The 19,376-nt window shown below is 47.1% G+C and overlaps 1 protein-coding gene, 1 non-coding gene and 1 pseudogene across 2 annotated transcripts in view; 2 read left to right on the top strand and 1 right to left on the bottom strand.

Annotated features, from left to right (window-relative positions):
- Positions 1-2,676: 2,676 nt before the first annotated feature.
- The window catches only part of LOC142566228 (growth hormone secretagogue receptor type 1-like), a 214,779-nt gene continuing 198,079 nt past the window's right edge, over positions 2,677-19,376 (top strand). The window contains exons 1-4 of the mRNA XM_075677065.1: positions 2,677-3,067; positions 4,119-4,140; positions 8,164-8,215; positions 10,515-10,957. Of these exons, the coding sequence (XP_075533180.1) occupies positions 2,894-3,067; positions 4,119-4,140; positions 8,164-8,215; positions 10,515-10,957 (691 nt within the window). The 5' untranslated portion in view covers positions 2,677-2,893. The remainder of the gene's footprint in view (positions 3,068-4,118; positions 4,141-8,163; positions 8,216-10,514; positions 10,958-19,376) is intronic.
- Positions 16,663-19,376, bottom strand: part of LOC142566188 (uncharacterized) — an 88,561-nt pseudogene continuing 85,847 nt past the window's right edge.
- TRNAT-CGU (transfer RNA threonine (anticodon CGU)) lies at positions 18,573-18,644 on the top strand. The gene has a single exon. It is a non-coding gene; the product is annotated as a tRNA-Thr (tRNA).

Below are 19,376 nucleotides of genomic sequence, written 5' to 3'. Positions count from 1 at the left end.
ACGACTTTGGGATGGTTGTATGACGTCCTCGTCAAGCATTTCTTTCACTTGTGCATTAATCACCGCGCACTCTTTCGCCGACACGCGATAAGGAAGTTGTCGTATGGGACGAGAATCGTCATACGTGATTATTCGGTGTTTCGTGATGGGTGTCTGGCGTACCTTAGAAGAAGATGCGCAGCTCTCCTTGAACCGAAGTATCGACTCGCGCAGCGCTTTCTGCTTTTCCTCCGAAAGGTCTGAATTGATGTCGATATTGCTGAGTGTGCGAGCTGGGTTGTTCATTGTCATAGACGCAAAGCATTCGGCAACGTCAGCTGTGGGCTCAGCAATAGCGATAGTAGTACGACGAAATAGATGCCGATGTTCCTGGCTGAAGTTCGTCACGAAGAGCGCAGAATGTCCACCTCGAAGCATAATGAGACTGCGGGCTGCACATACACCATGAGTCAGCAAGGGGAGGAATTGCCCTCTGCAACAACTTCGCGGTTACGCATATCGTCACATACTACCGCTGCCAGGGCACTTGCGCGTGGTGGTAAAGCTACACTGTCGGCGTAAACCCGAAGCGCGTTACGTCGGCAATTGTCGCGGCTGTTCTCTCTGTCGAAAAAGTCACTGTGCGCTCCCGGAGGTCTATAATGGCACCATACTCTCGCAGAAAGTCGACGCCCAAGATGTGGTCCCGAGAACAATCGCGAAGTATTGGCGGCGAGGAGTTACGGAGTCGCCATCTATCGGAAGCGCCTCGCTGGCGTAGTATGAGGGATCACGCGGCGCGTTCCTCATAGGTTTTGCTGTCAGAGCTCACTGAAAACACCACGCACGAGCTCTCCCGGACATTTCTGTAAGTACTTTCGAAACGAGAGAAGTTGTTTACTGTCTAAATAATAATCTTGGGCAAATTGAAAGCACAGAATCATTTACAGACGCTATCTCTTTACCAAATACGTACAGTGAATGCCACTGCGCGCGGTCGCCGCGATGGAGTCTGCCGAACCGGCTTCTTGTGTGAAAGGTAGGTAAACGCTGAGAGCAAACTATGTGAGATATGTTCTTATAGTGCTTGTATAACTAAATGGAGCGTAATAGAATGAAGCCTCAATGCAGCGATCGCACAGATTCGCAGCGACCGACTGCGCGTCTGCATGCTTGTCCGCGCACTGTTTCGCTTTCGCCGCGTGCGCGTTTTCGCACCGTGCTTTAGGCCACAGAATATGAGCATTTGACAGTATACAAGCAACCACTGTTGCGTGGGCACTATCAGAGCTGTTAAAAAATACTTTCATAGTAGACTTCGACGCCTACGAGGACTATGATGTGCCGTTGCGACGATTCAATCTTTTTTTTTTCATCTACATTCTTGGCTGTTTCAATAGTATTTCTCGAGTTGCTTGTCACTGTATGTTTATCGGTGTTCTGAGCGTGCGATTTCCCGCTGCTCCTTTTTGTAATCCAGTGCATTAATTCATAACACAAACAGGACCATATGCCATGCTCTTCTTTAATGTGCTTCTTACCGCTCCCTTTCCACTCCAGTGAACTTGCCTGTATCTATAGTATCGACAAGATCTAGACCAAACCGTCATGAAATTAGTCGGGCAGCGGACTCGAGCGAGCGTCTCAATGCGCGTTTTCCGAACATTGCAGACCCGGCGCCGTAGCAGAAATCTTCCTCTCGTCTGTGCTTGCTGCATACCCGAGATGTAGCCGATGGCTGTTTGCCGGTTTTATGTTTCGCGAGCCAAGCTTCACGCAGCTTCTTGTCCTGCGGCTACGTGTGAATAAGGCTGACACCGGGCTCCGTTGCGTACGTCCGGCACTGCGGCACCGAGCAGTAGCCTCCAATGCTGCGCGCCTTCAAAGGCAGCCACTACCTATTGTAGTGCTTTCAAGCGTTGTAAAGGAGACACTCGAAGCGGGAGAATCTCGCCACTAAATGAGGACCGCAGCGTACGCGGGAATTTAAACTCTCGTTTTCAGCTCGCTTCGGCGCTCCCGAAAAAGCCAACACGGCCGCTATGTCCACGTGATCCCTCATAGGCCGTCACGCCGACGGTGGCGCCAGCTTTTCCAGTGGGGGAGCTCGAGGCCAATAAGGCAGGTGGCTGGAAACGTACACCTACGGATTTGTACTCTGACCGTGCACATGCCCAACGGTGTTACGATATGCCCGCCAGGAGTACGAATTTGTGTTCCAGACCCAACGCGTGATAACTTTTCTAAGTTACGTCGCTAGTTTTCCGCACAAGATTGAGTAGTCGGCACCCGTGCCCAGTAACGCACTCGGTAACGCACTCGGTTCCATCGAGCGGCGCAGGACCATCTTATCCAACGCAGCCCCAACGATACATTCCGGAGCGTGGCCGCAGAGTGATCTGTGCAAGCAATCAGCCAAGAAATTCGCGCCTGCGCGGAAGGCTATCGACGCCCCTCAAGCAACCCTATAAAAGGAGCCAGCGACAGCCACGGACACATCAGAGCGGTGCTGGCAGCCGTCTGTGCGACTGCTAACCGTATTGTTGCACCTATGCAGGCATTTTGACGCGGTTCCATCGAGCGGCGCAGGACCATCTTATCCAACGCAGCCCCAACGATACATTCCGGAGCGTGGCCGCAGAGTGATCTGTGCAAGCAACCAGCCAAGAAATTCGCGCCTGCGCGGAAGGCTATCGACGCCCCTCAAGCAACCCTATAAAAGGAGCCAGCGACAGCCACGGACACATCAGAGCGGTGCTGGCAGCCGTCTGTGCGACTGCTAACCGTATTGTTGCACCTATGCAGGTGGGCGCACACACATTCGTGTGAAAGTTTATTTCCTTGCATTTTACGGTTGCTGCACTGCTCTGGTACCTCTTGTTGCCTGTGACGCGTTTGTGGAAAACTTCTTAAAATGGGGGACGACGAGGCTACGCAACTTGACAATTTTGCCAAGACACTCGCAGACGAGGCTCCCAAAAGCATTAAAGAAGTTACTAAGGTTCTGATAGAAATGACTTCCAAATTTATGGAGGCCATGACTGAAATTAAGGTTACCGTAAACAAGTTGAACTCATCTAGCGACGCTGTACAGACTGAAATAGCAGCAGTAAAGGAATCAATGGGTTTCATGAACACTGCCTTTGAGGGCTTCAGAACAGAAGTTAAAACGATGAGGATTGAACTCGCAGAAGTAAAGAAGAACAATCTGGAAATTCAGCAAGAAAATAAGAAGCTGACGAATGAAGTGAAGGAATTAAAAACAGAATTGGTTGAACTGAAGCAATACAGCAGAAGGAATAACATTGAATTGAAAGGTATCCCTGAATCTGATAACGAGGACCTCGGTAGCATGATGACACAGATAACTTCTTACCTACAAGTTAAGCTTTCTCCTGAGGAAATCGACGCTGTACATCGTGTTCCAACCAAGTCGAAGGGACCTCCCAATGTAATTGTGAAGTTTAAGTCAAGGTCCCCACGTGACAAAATATTGCAAGCTGCGAAAAAGAACAGGCTAAATACTTCCGTGCTTGGCTTCCCAGAGAACGATCCCGTTTTTGTCAACGAACATTTATGTCCAGAAAAAAAGGTTTTGCTCGGCAAAGCTATTGGCATAAAGCGTGCCAGAGGCTGGAAGTTCGCATGGGTCTCTGAAGGCAAAATCTTGATGAGAAAAACGGAAAGCTCGAGGGTAATGCACATAACCTGTGAAGATGACCTGGGAAAAATCGTTTGATTACCAATGCTCTTGTGTTTTAGTACTTGTACACTCTTACAATGTCTTTGGCCATAGATGAAGATGACTTGTTAAGCAGCGACAAAAACACATCAATATTTTACTCTAATATCCGCAGTCTGAGGAAGAACCTGAACCTTCTAGTGGCTTCCTTGACAAGATATTCCCAATCTTTTGATATTGTAGCACTTACAGAAACCTGGCTGCAAAAAGATGAGAAAGTTATGCTTCCTGGCTATGTTATGATATCTCATCCGAGAGAATAAAAAAAACCGCGGTGGTGGTGTTGCCTTTTTTCTCAAAAATGGTCTACCTTTCTCGTCTTTGGCGCCAGTCACCCTCAGTCAAGCAGACATAGAAACACTGTTCATAAAACTGCCTCATTCATTCACTGTTGGAGTTATTTACCGTCCACCAAACTCGTGCCTTTCCTCCTTTCTTGATAAACTCGAAGGAATTCTTGAAACTCTTTCTACACACTCGGAAGGCATAATTATTGTTGGCGATTTTAACATTGATACAAGTGCTGAATGCCACAAAGATTACATGAACCTGTTAACATCGTACAATTTCCGAAATATGATTAATACACCGACGCGTGTAACTACCTCTTCTTCATCTATTATTGATCATGCATTAACAAATGTACCGACTGGGATACGCGCTGGGGTTTACAGCGAACCCATCTCCGATCACCTCCCACTTTTTGTTACTGCTGACATTGACATAAAACCAGAGCGTGAGATTAAGAAGTATGTATCTAAAATAGATTATGCCCTACTGCGAGAAAATCTATTGGCCATTGACCCCAGTGTAATATACCATGATGACGTCGATACAGAGTTTAGTAACCTAATAGACACGCTTTCGCAAATGGTTACTACCTGCAGCAGAAATATTAGTGTTCGCTCTTACGAAGCACCACTATGCCCTTGGATGACTGAGCCAATCCTCGCCGTTCTAAAAGAGAAGGATTCATGGTACCGTAAGTGGAAGCAACACAAGGATAATGTTTACTATTCCAAACAATTTAAGAATCTGCGCAATAGATCCGTGTCGATGATGAGGGCACGAAAAAAAGCATATTACATGCGTCTCGTTGAACAGGCTTCTGGCAATTCACAAAAGGTCTGGAAAATAATAAACGAAGTTGCTGGCAAAGCCAGTTTCCGCCGTGTTCTCCCAGAAGAAATAGATCACAATACTACAGAAAGATTTAATTCCTTTTTCACCAATATCGGCCCATCATTAGCTGCTCAACTTCCCGAATCACAACAAAATGCTGCATCCAATACAGTTCTCAATACTTTTGTAATGTTTGAAATCGAACCCCAGGAAATTACATCCATTATTCTCGGCTTACCAGGCAATAAATCTGCCGGACTGGACGGTATTTACCCACGCATACTTAAGGAAAACACTGATATCTTGGTCCCCATCTTATGCAAACTTTTTAATCATTCATTAAAATGTGCAAAGTACCCCTCTGTACTAAAGATTGCCAAAGTTGTCCCAGTATACAAAGATGGAGACCGATCCAACCCGTCAAGCTACAGACCCATTTCTGTCCTAAGTGTTATTAATAATATTTACGAAAAGATTTTATCCAGTAATATTTGCAAATTCTTAGAAAAATATAACCTACTCTGTCAACAGCAACATGGATTTCGAAAACATCATTCAACGGCATCTGCAGTCCTAAGCCTGACTCAATTAACACAGCATTACATGAAAACAAACTGGCCGCTGTTGTATTTGTTGATTTAAAGAAAGCGTTTGATACTGTGGATCACGCTATTATGCTCAACAAATTAAACCACTATGGATTTCGCGGTGAAGCCTACAGCTTACTTTCCAGTTACATCGAAAACCGTCAACAAGCTGTAGTTATCAATAACATCATGTCATCACTTAAATATTTACAGACCGGGGTTCCTCAAGGATCCGTTTTAGGGCCCATGTTATTTTCGTTATACCTGAATGATTTGCCGAAGGTCCTAAGTTGCTGTGATATTTTAATGTATGCTGATGACACTGCGATCATAGTGACAGCAGACAACCATGAGGATCTAGAAGCAAAGACAAACGCTGAATTGAAAAAAATTACACGCTGGTTTTTTACCAACAAGCTAACGATTAATTCAAGCAAAACCAAATATATGGTATTTAGTTCACGAGCAAAAGTCATTGACAGCTTCCAAATTGACATTTTCATTAACGGCCACTCACTAGAGCGAACACACTCATTTAAGTATCTTGGTGTCATTCTAGATGAACATCTTCACTGGAAAAATCAGATTAGCGCAGTCTGTTCAAAGTTGGCTTCTGGCTGTTATACCTTATTACAGGCCCGTGATTATTTTAACACACATACACTGCGTACCCTTTATTTTACCCTTATTAACAGTCATCTAACATACTGTGTAGAATCATGGGGTTTAACATACAACACTTACCTTGATCCTATCCGGCGATTACAAAAACGGGCTGTCCGAATTATAACACAAAGCAAGTATACTGAACCAAGTAAACCAATTTTCCAGTTATTAAATATCCTTCCTTTCGATCTTTTGCGGTCTTTAAAGATAGCGCTGTGTGTAAACAACATAGTAAAATATAACCAACCTTTCAATGCCTCCCTGTTTCGCTCTCCTTCTCGACTCACAAGAAACCTCACACATAGTAACTTTAATTTGCCACCGAATAATAACATCTACAGTGAAAGATTGGTGCAGTTTTCAGGAGCCAAGGTTTGGAATGCTTTACCCCCAGAAATAAAACAGTCCCACGAAACTAATAAAGCATTAAGAACATACTTTTTGAGCCTTATTTGATCTATGTGACAGTCGTTCGCGGTTTGTGTTTGTTGTACAGTGTTGTTCATTACACATCTTTATTCATTCTCCTGTAAAATGCATATTGTATTATTTTCTCCTCATTGTATAGTGTACTCTGGTCTTTCGCCGTGACTTTGGGCTTTCTATTTTACACAAGTGTTGTGTCATTGCCATCGTGCATTTTTGTATCTGAACCCCACACTAGCCTCTGGCTATGGGTTCAGTCAGTGTCTGATAATTTGTATGGCAAGAATAGAAATAAAACAACAAAAACAACAACGGAGCGGCCGTCGAGCACAACAGGTATGTCTTGCGAGAGTCTGTCGCTGAGTTCGGCTGTTGTCGTCGCTGAATCGTGCTGAATAGACCGTGCTCGCGTCGATGGGAGGTCTTCGGAAGGGTGATTATCAGCAGCATCGCCCGCGAAGGTCGCTGTTGTTAGTTTTCGCGGGGAAGGCTTGGCGATCGTCCCTGTGCTGCCATTGGAGGGCTTCTTGGAGCTGGGGAAGATCGCCTGGGGGACGGCGAGCGCGACTGCCGCCGCGGGAACAGTGGCATACTCTCCTGGGTCAAGTATTCTTCAATCGCCCTTGGCCTTTCGCTTTATCTGGGCCTTGGTGAATCCGCGGCAAAACGTCCGAGGCGGCGGTATGGGCACTCGCGGTATACGTTACCGGCTTCTCCACAGTGGCCGGACAGAGGCCTTCTGTCCGGTGTACGCCAGACGTCAGATTTCCTTTCCAGCGGGCGCCGGTCCTCTATGCGTTGGATCGGTTGCACTGATGGGAGCGGTGGGACGTATGACGCGGCGTATGACGTGGCGGGGACGAAATGGGTAGAAGCGAGGACAGGGACTGGCCCCATAACTTCCGCATACGACGGCCGCTGCAAATGTGCTGTCACAGGCGGCGCATCGCTTCTTGGAACGGGACTTTGGATCGCTTGCTGCACTTGACTTCTCACGAGGGTAGAAATGGAACCCAGCGTGGGCTGAGGCGGGCAGCTGAGCCATTGAAGCTCATCACGCACCACAGAGCGGATAAGGTCTCGGAGAACGTCCAGGTTTTCAAAGGCAACCGCGTCCGTCAGTGAAGCAGCATTCGCGTGCCTGTCATACGTAGCTGAGCGCTGGTCCGAAGGTGAAGTAGCGTTCAATTTCCTTTCATAGAAAGCTGAGCGCTGGTGTGCATCTTTTCCATCGTGGCGGCTTCGGTTAGGAATTCAGCCACGAACTTCGGCGGGCTTCGAACCAGGCCAACAAATAGATGTTCTTTGACTCCCCGCATTAGATGGCGCAGCTTCTTTTCCTCCGACATGGTGGGGTCCACCCGACGAAAGAGGCGCGTCATATGCTCTACCTACGACGTCACGCTCTCATTCGGCAGATGAATGCGGGATTGGAGCGCCCCTTCGGCTCATTCGCGGCGATCAGCATTGGTGTATGTCTCCAGCAAGGCACGGCGGAACTCGAGCCACGATTTGAGGAGCCCTTCTCGGTTCTCGTACCAAGTGCGAGCACTGTCCTCTGAGCTGAAGTAGACGTTTCTCAACTTCGCCGCGTCGCCCCATTCGTTTATCTCGGCAACGCGCTCAAACTGGGCTAACCAGTTTTCTACATCCTCAAAGATATCCCCGTGGAACACTTTGGGCAACTCCGCAGGTACTGAGTTGCCGTTGTGGCCGTACCTTGCATCATAGTCGATAGAGACGTCGATGTGCCTTCCATACTGGTCTGCGGGGGCGTCGATGTTGTTGCGGAGAAATAATCAAGCTCCGGAGGCAATCCTCGGATTCTCCTGCTGGCGCGGTGAACAGTATAGGGCTGGTAGTCCTGCTACCAGGAGGGGTTTGTGGCATCGGATGAACCGTACCCCGCACCTCCACCAGTTTTGTCAAGAAAAGAAAATTGAAGATGTACCCGGCGTCGGCGAGACAGACAGTTGTACAAGATGGCGTACAAAAAAAGTCAAGCCGGCGTCTTCAGCCTCTACTTCTTCAGCGCCCGCCTCTTGCCGAACGCGCGTTCCAGTTCTTTCTCAGCGCGGGCTCGTGACACTTAGCGGCAATGTATATATTTCTTGCACTTGAAACTTCGTGTGACCTCGCAAAATTGAGCGCTGAAGTGACGGTGTTCTGTGAGTATACACAAGACCTCATAGTAGGAGATAGTTGAATTTCACATCCTGAATCCTCTCGGTGGTGTTATCTTCCTTCGTATAATTGTCGCATACTTGCCTCTCACTAATACTGCTTCGCCTTTTTGGCGAAACTGCAGCCTCTCTCTTTCTCTTGTGATTCTGAGTATAAGCGCTGCTGCGCATGACTGTTGTTGATTCTGATTTCGAGTGAATCCGGCTTGGCCTCATTTCTGTTACTGGGTGAATTATAGTGTTCCCCGATTATCGTGCACGAAGACTTAAGAAAATAGCAGTTGCGTTACTCGGAAACCTAGAGGATATTGTTTCCAGTACAGTGGAGTAGCCGCCAGTAATTCTTTCATTATTGAGATCTAATTCATTTATTGCAATTAAGTATCATAGTCGAGAAGTACTGTCTTGTTTTTCAAAGTGTTGATGAGGCATTTGAAAGCACAGCCAAGGGACATATAACTGCTGTATCCTCAGCGACGTACTAATTGCGCACTATTTTTCCCCCGACAGATAAGCAACCATCGCGAAATATGGAGAATGCAACGTGACTTCGCTCCCACCCGGATCATAAAGCATAAAGCGATCCCGAACAGGCTCCCCCTTTTAACCAGAGCGAAATAAAGAAAATGAAGGAAAACATTGGGATCAAGCTGGTGCCTTATTTGCCGTGGCCCGGCCAAAGTAACACGTCGCGTTTGGTGTCAGTGGGAGACAAGTTGTGATAGCTGTTCTTTTAGCGTAGATAAAGTGCACGGATGTTTTTTTTTTGCCACAAAACCTATCACCACAAAAGCGAATTGACAACGTCAATGCAAAGGTTCAAAGGTGCGTTTTGTTTCGTCCCAGTCGCCATGTGTTCCTCTAGTGAGCACAAGGTAAACATAATCCTTGCCTTGGGATCTGCATATGGCAACAACAGGAAGGGCGCAAATATATATCAGTCATGGAAGTGTGGCGCTAGACCAAACACGTCAACTATCATCAGAAATGGTGAAAACCTGAGACAAACCGGCAGCTTCAAAAAAACAGTGCCTTAGTACACCATCGTTGAGTCCTAGCGTCCGCGCGGATGTTCTAGCATTTATGGCCTCAAACCCTCATCCTATAGCGTGCGGGATGTGGCCGCCAAGGTACGAATTTACAAGTCATCAGTTTGGAGGATTCTAAATGGTGGCCTTTCACCCGTACCACCTTAACCAGCACCTATGCTTAGTAGATAGGGACCTGTAGAATCGTCTGGGTTTCTCGGTATATTCTTCTTACACATTTTTCTGTTTATACAGCAACATATTCATTCTGTAGGCATAGGCTATTCATACCTTTAGATGACAGCAGCCATGTTTAATTGGCTATCTCCAGCTCTTTCAAAAATATAATAAATTTTGTCCTGTGTGTATATTTAAATATATTGTGTGTGTGCATGCTGTTTACCGTGGCAATTTAAAACAATGAAGTGAGGAAATAGGGATGAGGCAGAGACAGTTGGTGCTTCTAATGCGCTTGTCCTCCTATTTTCAGGATTTGCAGAAATAAAGCGAAAGTATGACTTAAAAGCCGCGCACGTCTGCACCAACAATGCGGCAGTAAGCTATTATTAGCCACAATAAAATTTTAAGTGCGAAAGTCGAGGCACGTCACAAGAAACGTCAAATGATGTGAGTGACACAGCTCTTGTAATGACCCGTTACGTGGGTGGGTACGGGGTGAGAGGGGGTTTCGGCATCGCCTGCATCGCCCCCCATGCTTTAAGACAAGCCAAGTATTGACAGCCTTGACAAAGCATGTGCTGCGGCGCCCGTTAATGCACAGATATGAAAATACCGACCGGTGGACCCGTGCTGCTCGCTACGTTGGCAACCTCGCCGCGCGTCGACCCGCCGGGCGGCGCCTCGCTCGGCGGCAGCCGCCGAGCGACCCGCCGGGCGGCGCCTCGCTCGGCGGCAGCCGCCGTGCGCCGGCATTCGCGATGCTGAACGCGAGCGTCGCGTGCGGCGTGAACTGCACGCTGGCGTTCCCGCGCTCCATCCAGGCCGCCGCCACGGTGGCCATCGCGCTGCTGCTGGTGCTGGGCACCGCGGGAAACCTGCTCGTGGCGCTGGTCGTGTGCAGGACCAGAGAGCTGCGCAACTCGACCAACCTGTTCCTCGTCAACCTCAGCGTGTCCGATCTCCTCGTGCTGCTGGTGTGCCTGCCCACCGCCCTGGTCGAGCTACACTCGCAGCCTGAGGTGTGGTTGCTCGGAGAAGGAATGTGTGAGTGCAATCGTAGTCCCCCTTGAATCGCATTATGCCGACTTGGCAAGCTAGTCATTGAAAATTACTTTTCCATTGGTGTCGTCGACTGATGCGCATATTTTCGTTTGCGCACCAACAGAACCATCCTTTCTGCCTCAGCAAGAAGCATGCACCCTCATTGCATTGGTCTGCGCAATACATTTCCTCGCCTCTAATCTAATGCTGGTAAGGGAAAAATACATCTTCAACTTTTACATGATATGTTTCTTTCTTTGCATTAACTAGTGCCCCGATAGATATGCAGAAACGTTTTTATTGCCTATATTTGCTGCAACTGAAGCTCAATCTTGCCTACAAGTTTGATCTTTGGATATAGAAGCTTTTGATATTTTCTTTATCCGAGGCCACCCTATGAATATAGTGGAAACATGACAATGTCAAGTGACGCACAGTGGGCTACTTGCAAGATTTTTTTAACTGCGCCACGTACTGTACGGGGTGATCATGTTTTAGTTTTGTAGAATTTCTTCAAAATCGCCTGTTGCACGTAATGTAAGCCCGGTCCTTGAGCTGGCTTATGCCGAGAGGCGGACATGCACGACAATGGAAACTAATTTAACTAATTAAAAAGCCACAAATTTCTTCTAAGAGTGAACTACATTATGGCACATATATATATATATATATATATATATATATATATATATATATATATATATATATAAATTGCGAATAACCACTGTAATCTAATTAAGAGAAAAAGGTTGTAAATGCGCCAGTGACTGTTATTTTTTTATAATTAACAGTCATAGACATGATTATCAATCACACATGGTGAGGTACTAGGGGTAGGTAAATTATGTTAATTTGTGTCTATTCCTTGAAATGACATAAAATCTCATGAGGATGCAAGGACAAAAGAGACTTGGTCCATGAGTCCGCTCAGTACCGGCATTACAGCCTAGGTAAAAATTACACATTTGCTACAAACAATTTTAATGAGTACATAACGAATAATACATTCTGTTTTAGTCTACAGCACAAGTTTGTGAGTGTGACAATGGTATTATTGAGGTTACACATAACGAAGTATAATCAACATGAGGGACTGGAAAGAAGCGCAAGAAGAAATACCTTGCAGAATTCCAACCCAGTCTCCAGTGAAGCTGTTTCTTTCGAGCAGTTGCGATAAGCGTTTCATTTTTCTGTAATTATGTAACACACATAAAAACGGTTTCTGTATATGACTTTTCCGTCTGAAGAACTGATCGCATATATGATGTTTTCGAGCCCTTGCTAAGAGTTTTTTTTTAAAAAGGCAGTAATTCATTCACACACATTTTACGTCGACGGACAGGAGCTATGGTTACGTCCCTCCCCCCCACCCCCCGCCCCCCATTTCTGATAAATTTGTCCGCCTTCATCGTTCTCCCAGCGCAGCCGGATAAAGTCTACGTTTCGTGTCTTTATAAAACACACTCATTAAGGTCCGGATTGCTTGCATTTGTGATTTACTGCAACGGCCCTTACACTTTGAGCTTTGCTTGCACATTACCCATAACGTGCCCCTTGTGTTCTGTAAGTAAAAACAAAGTGCCTTGTTTATGCCACATAGGACAGTGGAAAAACAAAATACAAAGACTGTGTGACGTATGAAAATAGAAAAAAATTCAGCGTTCAAGATTTTGTTTGCAGCGCTTATAAATAAAGTAGGACCGCAAATGTTTGGCCTAAAATTACACTTGAAATTCTCCCTAATTTCACCGAATTTTAAGCTGTTATGCGCAGGTGCTTTAAGAATCTGGGACGCATTGGAAATATCGGCAGTACGACACTCTGGATCGCTAGAATAAGCGACTTTCTAGAAGAAGCTGTAGACAACCTGCACAGACCTGTCGCTGGTCACAGATCTATGCGTCCTAGTTCAACGAAATATGAACACCGTGCCTCGCACCCTGGAGGCAGGGGAAAATCTTCGTGTAATGCATAATGCTGGTAGAAGGCGATTGTTCAGTAACTATTTTCACAGCAGATAATTAAGGAAGCTTTTGACACACTTCACCAATAGAGGGGCCTCCATCTCCTCATGATATGACATTTTTATGCTTTAGGTCCTTCCATGGAAACACTTGAAGCGTTTTATACAAAGCCTTTATATACGGGATGAAAACGAGGGTTTAGCAAATTTAATTTAACTTTCAATTGGCACACCCGCACTTGAGAATGTGTTGGCATATTACATCTAACATTTTGCACAAGTTCCCTAAATATAAACTTAATTATTTCAGAAAACCGCGAAAACTGGTACACAACTTTTTCGAACGCTTCTATTCGCATTAACAGCTTCGCTGTAAAGAAAAGAAGGAAAAGAAATTTATATGCTTAATGTACGCAGAAAAAGAAAAAAAAAGAACGAACAAGGATGGCTAATCAGCAGGGGCGAGGGTCAGTGGCGGACATCATAAATGAAAAAAATATAAAGAACTCGTTCATAGCCTGCTGTTCAAGTCGACCTCGCATCACGAACAGAAACAGCCTAAAAATAAAATTGACAGGCGTTAGAAGTGGGACATGCTGATAGCAAGAAACATTTAGCAGGGATACTTAAGATTGCTTACGAGTGGGAATTATAATCGCTTAGGTGAAATGTTTTCGATTGATGTTTTCAACATGCATTCAAGTCCTTTCTGCTGAATCGGTGCATGTGTGTGTTCGCGTATGCGTTAGCCACAGGCTGGAATCGTTCGGACCATTTTGCTGCAGGACGGGGAATTTTATTTTATGCTTAATGGTATATAGGTCTGTCGTAAGTATGCCGTATTCCTTTGTGTTCCCTTGCTTCGTCTTCTGAGGCGTGCTTCCGCGGGTGGTGACGAAGTTTCACAGCTGCCGCTCAGGTTTTGGAGTGTATCGCAGTAAGCAGCACCGATGAAATCCGAAGAGCAAGTGACGGCGAGGCGTGCGATGAGGCACAACTTTAGGTGACTTCAGTATGGAGCCATCGGGGAGGTGCACTCACCTCGCACCCGATTTCCAACGAACGTTATCGAATTTTATTTTCGAAGGCATTAATTTACTTGGTTTACGGAAACCTTCCTGACGAATTTTATGTGTTGTTACTCTTCGCGCCTTCGGCCATTTTTGGTGCCATCTTTCGCTCATGCCGACAGCGGAATTTCCCGTAATGGGACATATAAGGCTTTCGAATTAAAATTGAAGTGAGTGTTGTAATGATATTATTATGGTGATGAGCATTTGACTAGGCGTTTCCACCAGCATATCTAGGATAAGTCGTGCTTACACAATAAAATTTCATACTCTCAGGTGCCTTTTGGTTTTCTAAAGGTGATAAGAGACGACAATGCTATGTCCACGATCTCTGGACAGGGTTTTTACAGTACTTGATTATGGGGCAGTGGGGGCTCCGGATTATTTTTGATTACCAGCATAGCGGGCCCCCACGGACGTTTTTGCATTTCGCCCCCATCGATACGTGGCCGCTGCGGCCGGGATTTCCCCTCGCGCTTAACAGCACAAAACTATAGCCGCTAAGCGAACGCGGCGATAATCCAGCGATTGCATACTGTAAGGCACACAGTCGTTGGACACAGTTAATTATACCTTATCCGTAGCCGCGTCATCGCCCTTAGTATAACATGGTAATTTTGCGTTTCAATATATGGTTAGGCGGTTCCAAAAAAGCTCGGGATGACGCAAGCAGCACAAGCCGATGTTTCTTCTCCGCAAATGCGGGCGTGCATGGCGTGCATCGTCAGCTACAGTGCGTCTCAGCGAGGCACCACAGACAACCCCCTGGGAAGAAATCTAGCGGAACTGATACTTTTAAACTTCTTTGCACTGATTTTGCTTCACAAAGGATCAAAACAAAGATGTTTCGCCACTTATGCGGGTGGCATGATTAGTACACGAATGGCCTATAAGAGTGAAAACATCCGACTTACGAAGCAGCCGTAAATATTCGACAGGCCGGGCCACGGTTAGAATTGCACGCCGAGCGATCACGACGCATAAACCATGATTCTAGGAAGGGTCTCGGGCCCTGTCGCTGCTCCCACGCTACGGTTAATTGTCACGTTTCCGATATCAAGCATGTGTGCTTTTGTAACGCATGCACTGATCAGCCAGTCCTATCTAATGCACGTATGTCATGCGTCACCTACGTGAAGTCTTTAATGTGCTCTTGCTGAGGCGAGTACCACGCCGCCGTCCCACCAATGGCTCCAAGGTGGACTGCGACGCCAGCAGTGATGGGGCCCGAGCCTAAAACTGATCGAGCCATGGTTTATCCCTTGGTTTATTGCTGGTGATCGGTACACGTGCAATTCTAAGCGCTGCCCTCTGGTCTGCAGATAAGTATTGAAGATGTATTTCCTCTTTTAGCAATTCGTGTACAGGTGATCCCAACCACATACCAAACGTCTGTTTTATTTTGGTATTTTGTTGAACAGAAGCAGTGCAAACAAGTTCACAAGTACAATTCTCGCTGCCCAAACACGGGATACGTAATAAAGAAAAGCATTATTTACGTCGCAACTATATTCATAAAAAAAATTTCACCTCAGTTGTTCTGTTGGATTTGCCCGTGCGCAGCCGGCAGTGCCCGCTTCCAAAAGTGAGAGGTTGCAAAGTATGCCAATGTCATACTTTGCGCAACCCGTACTTTAATTCTCGGTTAGAGTTAGTATATACTGCCCCGCCCCTGTCTGCATCGAGCCACGACCGTGACGACAAAGACGATCTGCTCGAGAGTGCGCGCAGGCTCAATAGAAGAAGACTGCGTTCCCTTCTCAGGTGTGCCGATAGAGTGCGACAGGACAACCTCTCGCAATTAAAGTTCCCATTCTCAGTGAACCGCGACACTGCAGGAGACGCTGGGTACTGCACTCATCGCCTGATGATCAGGACTTCTTTGAGCAGCCCTACAGGCAGCCCAGTGAGACATCCCCGCATCGAGACACCTGTGCACCAGGCAAGCCGCCGGCGGTAAGGTCTGAGCCCAGAATTCGGTATCCTGCAAGAACCTGCCCTGTCAGCGACCACCTATGCTCAAGAAATGGCGTGGGCAAGCCCGACGCAGGTGACGTTTCAAAACCGTAAAATTCCCGGGAGCTTTCACGGCGTTGCGCATGAAGATGCTGAAGACTGGCTGGAACAGTATAAACGCGTCTCCAACTCCAATCACTGGCGTCCTACTCGGAAGCTTTCGAACGTGTACTGTGCCCTCGAAGCGACCGCAAGAACAGGGTTCGTGAACCGCGAGGGAAGCTTGCCAAACTGGGACGAGTTCTGCCGTCGGTTACTTGAGAGCTTCGGAAATACGAATCGACGGGATAACGCTCAACAGCTTCTTCAGTCGCGCATCCAAATGCCAAAATGAGGGTGTCGCGATGTTTGCTAAAGACATGGCACCTTTGTTTCGCCGCACAGATCCCAACATGACCGAGATAAAGAAGCTGAGTCATCTCATGCCTGGCGTCAAGGAACAGTTCTTTCATGTACGCAACCCTCCGACAACAGTGGACGAATTTATTAGGGAGGCCACACCAATCGCATGGGCGCTGCAGCAACGACCGGACCATCTGCAGGAGCCACAGTACTCGCGGCCACTGACTAAAATTCCCTGCGCCAATTGATGATAAAGAAGATTGTGCGCGAGGAGCTTGCAATTGCAAAGCAACCAGTGACGCCGAAGGCGTTCACAGTCACCTCCGTTGCTGAAGTTGTGCGCCACGAACTCCTGCAAGCCTTTGCAGCTCCCGAACCAGGCCCTGAACCGTGCTTCGAGCCAAGTGCTTGCACCTATGCGGACGATGTCCGTCGTCCATTGTCTGCAATAGCAACACAACAGTACCGTCAGCTGAAACATAGTTACTAGCGATAACAAGAGTAACGGAAAAAAAGGTGGGACAGGGCATAGCGTTAGACACTAGCGCTCTGTCCTGTCCTAACTTTTTCCCTGTTAGTCTTGTTAACGCTAGTAACTAAGTCTCAGCAAATGAATCAACACCAACTAACCCAACTTCTTGCGTTAAGTACCGCCCACCTGTCACATCCTGGGCCCAACGAGAGCCTTTGCGGCGATCCCAACAGGTTCGCAAGAGCGATATATGGCGCACCGTCGATCGCTGATCGCCGACCATTGTGCTACAATTGCGGAGAACCAGGGCACATTTTCCGCTTCTGCCCTGATCGTGAGGCTGGCTGCCAGGAAAATTCACCTGCCGCTACGCGTCGTCAGCTTGAGGAAAGCTGTGGTGCCTTTGACGACAGCTTTACAGGACGCCAAGTGAGCTCAGCTAATATCCGGTCGCGTTCGCCGTCTCCGACACGTTTTTCATCGCCGAACCGCCGCAGTTTTGCTGACGTGGGGAGGAGCTCTGCCAGACCACGATGGGGAAACTGAAAGCCGTCACCTCCGGGGAGAAGGTTGCACGTAATCGAGTTGCCGAAAGTCCTTCAGTATTGCCAAGAACGCAGCAGATCGACTACCTATCAGAGCCGAACGCCGATAAAATTGTGACTGCCGACCTGCCTCTAATCGTTGATGGGCACGGAGTAAAGGCCTTAGTTGACACTGGGGCCGACTTTTCTATAATGCGCTAGCCCTTAGCAGGCAAACTTAAGAAGGTTAAAATGCAATGGACGGACCCTTCCATTCGAAATGCCGGAGGTTAGCTGATGGCGCCTACAGGCAAATGTACGGCTAGACTCGCGATCCAGAATATAGCTTTTGTCGCTACCTTCGTTATTTTACCAGTGTTGCAAACAGCTCATACTAGGCACGGACTTCTTGCGGGAATATGGCGCTGTGGTCAACACATGTGACGCCATGGTCACTGTTTGCACTAGTAAAGACACAACGACCCACGGTGCGTAATACACACACATTCTTATATGCAGAGTGCCTCAGGATCATGTGTGATATATATATTGCGGGTCTCGAATCTGGCAACATTGATGTCTTCAGGTAGCACGTGTGTGTTTATTGACCACTTGCGTTCACTCAAAAAGATCACGTACCCGTGACGCCTGCGGCAGAAAGGATGTTCCATATCCGCAGCCAAGGTTTGTGAGTGGTGGCGCGGGCTAACACTCCCACGGTTAGTTCTAGTAGGAACACATATCACGGAAAATGGATGGCAAAACGGCGCTGCAGCAGCTCAATTGGTAGAGCATCGCACGCGTAATGCGAAGACGTGGGATCTTTTCCCACCTGCAGCAAGTGTTTTTCATACACTTTCAATTCCACCAATTTATCATTTCTTTAATTCAATTAGTACGTACAAGTGATTTCCCAGATGTTGTCCTTGGTGTCCTTGTTTGTTGGCTTCTTATGATATGAGTAATAAAATCGGGCCCCTCGGTTACCCCCATTCTTCTCGTTCATTACATGACGTGCCTCTCGAATCCGGCAACCTTGATGCCTTCAGGTAGCACGTGTGGCTTTACTGAACAGTTGCCTGCACCCAAGAGGATCACGTACTCGTGACGCCTGCGGCAGAAAGGATGTACCACAACCGCCGCCAAGGTTTGTGAGTGGTGGCGCTGGCTAACACTACCAGGGTTAGTTCTAGTAGGAACACATATCACGGAAAACGGATGGCAAAACAGCGCTGCAGTAGCTCAATTGGTAGAGCATCGCACGCGTAATGCGAAGACGTGGGATCTTGCCCCACCTGCAGCAAGTGTTTTTCAATATCATCATCATCAGCCTGTTATATCCCCACTGCAGGACGAAGGCCTCTCCCTGCGATCTCCAATTACCCCTTTCCTGCGCCAACCGGTTCCAACTAGCACCCGCGAATTTTCTAATTTCATCGCTTTACCTAGTCTTTTTTCGTCCTCGATTGCGTTTTCCTTCTCTTGGTATCCATTCTGTAACCCTAATGGTCCAACGGTTATCTAACCGGCGCATTACATGACCTGCGCAACTCCCTTTTTTCCTCTTGATGTCAATTATAATATCATCTATACCCGTTCGCTCTCTGATCTAAACCGTTCTCTTTATGTCCATTAACGCTATGTTATCGATCTCCATTCCATCGCTCTTTGCGCGGTCCTTAACTCGTTGTCAAGCTTCTTTGCCAGTTTCCAAGTCTCTGCCCCATATGTCAGCACTGGGAAAATGCACTCATTGCAAACCTTCATTTTCAATGATACTGGTAAGCTTCCAGTGAGGATCTGGGAATGTCTGCCGTATGCGATGCAATACATTTTTATTCTTCTGTGAATTTCCATCTCATGATCAGGGTTGCCTGTGATTAATTGGCCTAGGTAAACGTACTCCATCACACAATCTAGAGGCCGACTGGCGATGCTGAACTCTTGTTCCTTTGCCCGGCTATTTATTATTATCTTTGTCTTCTGCATATTAATCTTCAATCACACTCTTACATCCTCGCTGTTAAGGTCCTCA

The sequence above is a fragment of the Dermacentor variabilis genome, unplaced genomic scaffold (assembly GCF_050947875.1).
Source record: "Dermacentor variabilis isolate Ectoservices unplaced genomic scaffold, ASM5094787v1 scaffold_12, whole genome shotgun sequence".
In the NCBI taxonomy this organism is placed as follows: domain Eukaryota; kingdom Metazoa; phylum Arthropoda; class Arachnida; order Ixodida; family Ixodidae; genus Dermacentor; species Dermacentor variabilis.
Note: the sequence above shows the minus strand (reverse complement) of the source record. Positions and strands in the feature narration are given on the sequence as shown.